This window comes from Symphalangus syndactylus, chromosome 23 (genome assembly GCF_028878055.3).
Source record: "Symphalangus syndactylus isolate Jambi chromosome 23, NHGRI_mSymSyn1-v2.1_pri, whole genome shotgun sequence".
Classification (NCBI taxonomy): domain Eukaryota; kingdom Metazoa; phylum Chordata; class Mammalia; order Primates; family Hylobatidae; genus Symphalangus; species Symphalangus syndactylus.
In genome coordinates this window covers 34,422,713-34,431,647 of record NC_072445.2, presented here as the reverse complement: position 1 = coordinate 34,431,647, position 8,935 = coordinate 34,422,713, and the positions used below count along the sequence as shown (strand labels likewise).

Here is an 8,935-nt window from a genome sequence, read left to right as displayed (position 1 = left end):
AAAGATGTTTTCTTCATTTTCTAGCCCCTTCTAACCCGCTACAAAGTTTCAAAGGCTTAATGCTATCGCAAAGTGCCTTCAGAGGTCAAGCTCGGGGGTGCAGCTCCCTAATGAGTGGCAGCCTCAGAGGGGACCGACCCCGCCCAGGATGAGCGGCGCCAGGTAGCGGGGGGACGCTCTCGGGGGTCCCCGGGCCCTGGCTGGGGGAGGTGTTGTGGGGCGCACGTACCCAAGCTCAGGTGAGGCGAGTGCGCGGCCGCTGCTGCAGCTGGCGCTGGCCATTGAGTAGCTTCTGCGCCACCGTGCGATGGTGCCCGCCAGGTGCCGGCCGGTTGGCGCTTAGCGCCTGTTCGCGCAAAGTCTGGCCTTTGCTGCGCCCGGCCAAGTCGTAAAGCTCCTCCCTCGTAGCTTGTATATAGGCGACGGCGGCCAGGCCGAAGCCTCCGGACACAAAAGCGCCAGTCCAGCGGCGGGTTACAGCTCGCCCCGCCGCCTGCAGCCAGCCTTCCGCAAATGCGCGCTCCTGGAAGCCCCCAGCAGCCCCTCCGCGAGTTCCGATTGACTCCGCGTAAGAGGCGGTCCTTGGAGACGCCATAGAGGTGGGCCTTCGGCGACGTCACAGGCGCGGGCGTTCGGCGACGTCACTGGGGCGGTATGGTGCTTGCAGCTGGGCAGTCTTCTCCTCAGCGTGTAGGCTGGTAACCACGACCTCTCCGCCAGGTCCTGTGTGTTGCTGGCTGGAGAAGGGTAGTTGAAAACTCAGACCAAGCACAGTGTTTATGTTGGTCAAAACTAGAAGACTATGTCCGGGCGTGGCCGAGGCTGGAGGATCCCTTCAGGCCAAGAGCAACCTGGCAATATGGCGCGACCGGATCTCTGTAGAACTGCCTCAGCCCCCCAGCTACTTGAACCCCAAGCTTCGAGGCTCCAATGAGCTATGATCCCACCACAGCATTGCAGCCTGCCAGACTGAGGTAAACCCTGTCTAAAAAAATTAAAAAAAAAAAACTATCCAAGTGTGCAACAGGGAGGGACTGCTTAAATAAAACATGAGGCTGGCTGGGCCCTGTAATCCCAGCATTTTGGGAGGCCGAGGCGGGAGGATGGATCGCTTGGGCTCAGGAGTTCGAGACCAGCCTGGGCAACATGACGAAACCCAGTCTCTGCAAAAGATAGAAAAATTAGCCAGGCGTGGTGCACACCTGGCCAAATTTTTGTACCTTTTGTAGAGATGGGGGTCTGGCTATGTTGCCTAGGCCCGTTTCAAACAACTGGGTTTAAGCGATCTTCTCACCTTGGCCATCAGAGTTGTCGGGATTGCAGGCATGAGGGACCACGCCCTGCTTGGGTTAGGCTATTTAATAACATAAAGTGCTCGTCCCGGCTCACTGGCTGACGCCTGTAATCCCAGCACTTTGGGAGGCAGAGGCGGGTGGATTACCTGAGGTCAGGAGTTCGAGACTAGCCTGGCCATGGTGAAACCCAGTCTCTACAAAAAATACAAAAATTAGCCATATGTGGTGGTGCATGCCTGAAGTCCCAGCTACTAGGGAGGCTGATACAGGAGAATTGCTTGAACCCAGGAGGCGGAGGTTGCAGTGAGCCGAGATCACACCACTGCACCCCAGCCTGGGTGACACAGCGAGACTCCAGTTTGACACCAGCCTGGGCAATGTAGTGAAACCCTATCTCTATAAAACAAACAAAAAACCGAGGTGTAAATGTGTCCACCTGTGGCCCTAGCTACTTAGGAGGCTGAGGCAGGAGGATCACTTGAGGCCAGGAGCTCAATGCTGCAGTGAGCTATGATCATCCCACTGCTCTCCATCCTCAGCAATAGAATGAAAGTCTGTCTCTAGATAGCTAGCTAGCTAGATAATTGATACGTAGTTTTTTTCTTTCTTCTTTCTTCCTTTCTCCTTCCTTCCTTCCTTTTATTTATTTATTTTTTTTGAGACAGTGTCTTGTTCTGCCACCTAGGCTGGGGTGCAGATCTTGGCTCACTGGCTCACTGCAACCTCTGCCTCCTGGGTTCAAGCGATTCTGCTGCCTCAGCCTCCTGAGTAGCTGGGAATTATAGGCACACACAACCATGCCCAGCTAACTTTTTGTATCTTTATAGAGATGGGGTTTCACCATGTTGGTCAGGCTGGTCTTGAGCTCCTGACCTCGTGATCTGCCCGCCTCAGCCTCCCAAAGTGCTGGGATTACAGGCATGAGCCACCTCGCCCAGCCGATATGTAGTTTTCTATCAGAAATTTTTTTCCTAGATTTGAACATGTTTTTCTAAAGTAGCATTCAACACATAAGCATTTTACAGTGTTATTAGTTGTTAATATGATTATGTTTTTCTGAAATACAGTATCCTTTATAAAAGCAGTTTTGTCTTTCAAAGCACATAGATAGGTCCTCAGGTGAATTTGTCTGATGTTGACGACCTTGGTACCCTTTTGTCCACTTGATCGGAACAGTTAGTCAGTAATTTCAGGTCACTATTGGCCTTAGAGGAAGAGCCCAAAGGCAACAAACAAGGGCGCTGGTGTCCAGTTGCCTTCTAGAAGCATTTTCACCTTCCCTTAAGGTTTCCCTTGATGAACATAGAAGTACTGTATGTAGAATTGACGCAGTGCTGCCCTGGAAACTGTATATTAGGCCAAATTTACATTTCTTACCTTTATGAGAGGCACCCTGGTAGGCTAGTGGAGTTACACACGAAGTCTGATCTCAGCTGCACTGTCCAGAAATGCAACAGGATCCAATCAAATAGCATTCTCTGAACCGGTTTCTTTAGCTGTAAAATAAGAATAACAAATATACTCATCTAAAAAGACAGCTTATTGTATCTGAGTGGTCTTTTATTTTCTATGAAACTTTAACACAGTATTTTCATTGCCATACCACGTTTTTTGTTTTATTTATTTTTATTTATTTATTTATTTTTGAGATGGAATCTGTTTTTGTTTTTGTTTTTGCGATGGAGTCTCACTGTTGTCACCCAGGCTGGATTGCAGTGGCATGATCTCGGCTCACTGCAACCTCTGTCTCCCAGGTTCAAGTGATTCTGCTGCCTCAGCCTCCTGAAAAGCTGGGATTACAGGTGCCGAACACCACACCCAGCGAATTTATATTTATATATATATATATATATATATATATCAGTAAAGATGGGGTTACATCATGTTGCCCAGGCTGGTCTCAAACTCCTGACCTCAAGTGATCCACCAGCCTCAGCCTCCCAAATTGCTGGGATTTTCGGCATGAACCACTGAGCCCAGCTCGTTTTTAAAAAAGGATTTCTTGACCAGTCTCAGTGGCTCACACCTGTAATCTCAGCACTTTGGGAGGGAGAGGTGGGTGGATCAACTGAGGTCAGAGACCAGCCTGACCAACATGGAGAAACTCTGTCTCTACTAAAAATACAAAATTAGCCAGGCATAGTGGTGCTTGCCTATAATCCCAGCTACTTGGGCCTGGTAATTGAACCCCTCAGACCTGAGGATGAGAAACCTTGCCTCAGTTCTTCCCCAGGTGATCAGCCCAGGGGTAAGGAAGGAGAGACCGGAAAAGAGGACCCATGAGAAGGGCCCCCTCCTGGAGTTTGAGGCCCACTCCCTCCTGCCCTGGCCTCTCCTCTGTCTAGGACTCCTCCCTGCTCTGCCCCACTCCTGGAGACATGAGGCATGGGAGGCTGCGTTTAAGTACACGCCTCAGCGGCATCCCTAAGCCCAAAGTGAGCAGGCTCACCTGCAGGGGATCAGAGTAACATGGCAGGAAGGGAGGGTGAAGGCCACCCTGGAACCGCACCTCTCTGCCTCACATCACTCGGGTGCAGTGCATTCCTCCCTCACCTCACTCAGGCAGTGGCATGAGTTCAATAGGAATGATGCCCTGCTCCCTCTGCTGCCTCTTTTTAGTCTTGGGGCTACCATAACACTTTCCCTTCCCCAGCACTGCCAACCTGGTGGGACATTGGGCTTTCCTCTCCCAGGGTCCTGGGGACAGGCCCATCCCATATCATACCTGCAGAAAGACACTTTGTTTCCCCAGATCAGCCAGGTTTCATGAGTTAAATGCAGACCTGAATCATACCAAGCTGAGATAGGGATACACACTCTCCTCTACTGAAAAGTAGCGAGGGATTCCAACTTGGTGAGAGGGAAAGTGGGGCAGAACCAGACCAGACAAGAGTGCTCACCTGGAAAAAGCCTACTATCAAAGGCCTTGGTGAGTGCTGGGTGTGGTGGCTCACTCCTCAGCACTTCGGGAGGCTGAGATAGGTGGATCACTTGAGGCGAGGAGTTTGAGCCCAGCCTGGGGAACATGGCAGAATCCCATCTCTACTAAAAATACAAAAATTAGCTAGGCATGCTATGCTCCTGTAATCACTGCTACTCAGGAGGCTGAGGCAGGAGAATCGCTTGAACTGGGGAGGAAGAGGTCGAAGTGAGCCAAGATTGTGTCACTGCACTCCAGTCTGGGAGACAGAGTGAAACTGTGTCTCAAAAAAAAAAAAAAAAGAAAAGAAAATGGCCTTGGCAGAAGGACCGGCCTGGCAGTGCCTTCCCTTGAGTTTCTCCTGGGTAGGCCCCTGCCATGAGGAGGCGCTTCCTTCTTCCAGTCCATGGCCCACAGCAAAGGAATGTGTGCTTCTAAGGGATTTGGTGGGGCACTGTTGACAGAACTGGAAACCTTCTTCAGGTGGGTTTTTTGTTGTTGTTGTTGTTGTTGTTGTTGAGATGGAGCCTCGCTCTGTCACCCAGGGTGGGGTGCAGTGGCACAATCTTGGCTCACTGCAACCTCTGCCCCACCCTGGGTTCAAACAGTTCCCATGTCTCAGCCTCCTGAGTAGCTGAGATTATGGGCATGTGCCACCATGCCTGGCTAATTTTTGTATTTTTTTTAGAAATGGGGTTTCACCATGTTGGCAAGGCTGGTCTCAAATTCCTGACCTCAAGTGATCCACCCACCTCGGCCTCCCAAAGTGCTGGGATTACAGGCATGAGCTACCATGCCCAGCCCCTTCAGGTGGGTTTTGAGGCTTCACTACAATACTAGTTTCCCGTGGCTGCTGCAACAAATTACCGCACACTAAATGTCAGTGCTTTTTATAAGGTGAAACAGATTAGCTTGTGGGGCTTTTGTTGTGATGGTGATTTATTAGATTATTTAAAGACAGTAATGCTCAGGTGTTGTAAAATTATAAAAACAATCTTCACATTTCATAATTTTTTTTTTTGAGACAAAGTTTCACACTTGTTGTTCAGGCTGGAGTTGCAATCTTGGCTCACCACAACCTCTGCCTCCCAGATTCAAGAGATTCTCCTGCCTCAGCCTCCCAAGTAGCTGGGACTACAGGTGTGCGTCACCCCGCCCAGGTAATTTTTGTACTTTAATAGAGACGGGGTTTCACCATGTTGACCAGGATGGTCTTGATCTCTTGACCTCGTGATCTGCCTGCCTCGGACTCCCAAAGTGCTGGGATTACAGGTGTGAGCCACCCCTCAGCCTACATTTTATAACTGTAAAGCAGTATTAATGGTAATTGCCTTAGGGAAAGATACTTTTGTTGTGATATGTAAGTATGATATTCAAGTATATTGTACAGCAAAGGACATTAAACCTAAGTCAGCACTAATGTGTTAAATGGTACATTTAAAACTTTAGTACAAATATTAATGTTTAGCAAATTGACCTTAACACATAATGATAGCAAAAAAATGGAGCTGTTCTGATGATAGACCATTGGTTCTGTCTGATTTTAATACTCCCCATGCTCTTGACTTTTTCTTTTTTTCTTTGAAACAGTCTTGCTCTCTCACCCAGGCTGGAGTGCAGTGGTGCGATCTTAGCTCACTGCAACCTCCACCACTCAGGTTGATGTGATCCTCCCACCACAGCCTCCCTAGTAGCTGGGACTATAGGCGATTGCCACCACGCCTGGCTAATTTTTGTATTTTTAGTAGAGATGGGGTTTCACCATGTTGGCCAGGCTGGTCTCAAACTCCTGACCTCAGGTGATTCACCTGCCTCAGGCTCCCAAAGTGTTTGGGTTACAGGCATGAGCCACTGCACCTGGCTACCTCTTGACTTTTTATAGCTGTTATATTATTTTCATCTTAAGTAAATAAATGTTAGCTGAAATGATACAGTTCAGGAGAATCTTCTGCTTCTGTTACTAAAAAAAATATTTTTGTAAGTCCAATAAGGTTACGCTAATGTTTATGTTTGGAAAATATTACCTTTTCCGGCCAGACCTGGTAGCTCATGCCTGTAATACCAGCACTTTGGGAGGCCGAGGTGGACGGATCTCCTGAGGTCAGGAGTTCAAGACCAGCCTGACCAACATGGTGAAACCCCATCTCTACAAAAATACAAAAATTAGTAGGGCATGGTGGCAGGTGCCTGTAGTCCCAGCTACTCAGAAGGCTGAGACAGGAGAATTGCTTGGACCCAGGAGGTGATGGCTGCAGTGACCTGAGATCCTGCCACTGCACTCCATCCTGGGTGACAGAGCGAGATGCCATCTCAAAAAAAAAAAAAAAAAAAATTACCTCTTCCACTGAGTACTATCTGTATTAAATAATATTAGCTGGTATGTTTTTCTGGCTTTATAATGTGGTTCAGATTTCTGTAGAAATTCTGGCTGTATCTACATTGCCCTTAAAGTAATGGGATATTTCTTTTGTTTTTTTCAGCTGGAGTTCCACTTTTGTCGCCCATGCTGGAGTGTGATCCTGGCTCACTGCAATCTCTGCCTGCCAGGTTCAAGCAATTCTCCTAGCTCAGCCTCCTGAGCAGCTGGGATGACAGGCACCTGCCACAACGCCTGGCTAATTTTTGTATGTTTAGTAGAGATGGGGTTTCACCATGTTGGCCAGGCTGGTCTTGAACTCCTGACTTCATGATCTGTCTGCCTCAGCCTTCCAAAGTGTTGGGATTACAGGTGTGAGCCACCATGGCCAGCCTTTCTTTTCTTTTCAAAGCCACCCTTCATGATGAAATGTAAAATATGCACCAGTGAATATTACTTTGCTGAATATTGCCTAGTGAATATTAAGAATTCTCACCTTTCAGACATGAACTTATGAATTCAACACACGAAGACTTACAACTTGACAAACCAGCTTCAGGAGGTAGGTCTTCAGTCTTAAATCAGATTAGAAGATTGTGTGAAATAATTATTTAATGCTTAACAATGATTTTTTTAATGGTACCTTTTACATGAAATAAGATCCCTCTTACTTTTAATTATGTTCCAGGACAGGAGAATTCGTGTTATCAAAATTCTAATACTCTTTAGAACAATGAACTCATTTTCTTTTCATTAACCCCTTATAAATACATGTAAATGTTGCATTTATGGGTAGACATAACTAAAAGCACGAGAGTTGTCCTACTTTTGACATGCAAGATTTATCTGGCATAACGCATTGAACAGTTTATTATTGAAGTCTACACTAGTCAACTGAACAAGCATTCATCAAATGTCCACGATACCCAGGACATAAGAAGGTTCCTTTTAGAGTATGGAGCCATGCATATCATCTCTTAATTGTTAGATGTGTTTTGAAAGACATAGAAATATAATTGATTTTCTTACTTGTTTTGGCCCTGGAGTGGAGTGCAGACAAAAAAGAATGGAATCGCACTGTTTAGATTTATTAAAATGGAAGGATTGCCAGCAAGATCATATCCCTAGTCTCCGCATAGCAAATGGCACCTGCTAACTGTTCACTGTTTTTTGTTTTTGTTTTTGTTTTTGTTTTTGTTTTTGAGGTGATGTTTTCCTCTGTTGCCCATGCTGGAGTGCAGTGGTGTGATCTCAGCTCACTGCAAGCTCCACCTCCTGGGTTCAAGCAATTCTCCCTGCCTCAGCCTCCCAAGTAGCTGGGATTACAGGCACCTGCCACCATGCCTGCCTAAATTTTTTATTTGCAGTAGAGTTTGGGTTTCACCATGTTGGCCAGGCTGGTCTGGAACTGCTGACCTCAGGTGATCTGCCCGCCTTGGCCTCCCAAAGTACTGGGATTATAGGCATGAGACAGCCTGTCCTGCCTGCTAGTGGTTCTTGAGCACACAGTTCTGCTTTTTCCTAGCTTCAACGAATGTCTGGTTATTCCTTTTTTTGTGCAGTGTATGTCAGCATTGTTTCAGTAATAAATACAATCTGGATCTTAGAAATAATATTAGTCACAGGTGCCAGGTGCAGTGGCTCACGCCTGTAATCCCAGCACTTTGGGAGGCTGAGGCGGGTGGAGCACGAGGTCAGGAGATCGAGACCATCCTAGCTAACACGGTGAAACCCCTTCTCTACTAAAAATACAAAAAATTAGCCAGGTGTGTGTAGTCCCAGCTACTTGGGAGGCTGAGGCAGGAGAATGGCATGAACCCAGGAGGCGGAGCTTGCAGTGAGCCGAGATTGTGCCACTGCACTCCAGCCTGGGTGACAGAGAGAGACTCCATCTCAAAAAAAAAAAAAAAATTAGTCACAGGAAAGAAAAATACTGCCATTTTATAATAATAATATTTAATAACCTAAGTTATTAAACCCATTAGATTGAGAAAACTTGTATTCCTGTGATTTCGATACTGAAGGAAGTATGGCATACCAGAATCACTAAATTATAAAAGATCGTCGATCTGCTTTTTGCAAAAAAAATTTGGTAAGTCTATTTTTTCCCCTTCAATTAAATTATATTACTGAGTAATGTTTTTTATAATGATGTTTTATTTAGGAAAGTAAATACAATGAGTAGGACTCAGCTCCAGTTTTCTCTTACTGTTTTGTTTTTGAGATAGAGTTTCGTTCATGTTACCCAGGCTGGAGTGTAGTGGCGTGGTCTCGGATCACTGCAACTTCCACCTTCCAGGTTCAAGCTATTGTCCTGCCTCAGCCTCCCAAGTAGGTGGGATTACTGGCACCTGCCACCATGCC

The 8,935-nt window shown here is 46.9% G+C and overlaps 1 protein-coding gene across 2 annotated transcripts in view; it reads left to right on the top strand.

The window, feature by feature from the left end:
* Positions 1–621: 621 nt before the first annotated feature.
* Positions 622–8,935, top strand: part of LOC129472927 (general transcription factor II-I-like) — a 59,087-nt gene continuing 50,773 nt past the window's right edge. Inside the window, exons 1-2 of one of the 2 annotated variants that reach the window (XM_063632209.1) lie at positions 622–974; positions 7,075–7,133. In XM_063632209.1, the coding sequence (XP_063488279.1) occupies positions 931–974; positions 7,075–7,133 (103 nt within the window). In that variant the 5' untranslated portion in view covers positions 622–930. Of the gene's footprint in view, positions 975–6,695; positions 7,134–8,935 lie in introns of both variants that reach the window. The other variant, XM_063632211.1, reaches the window with a different exon arrangement.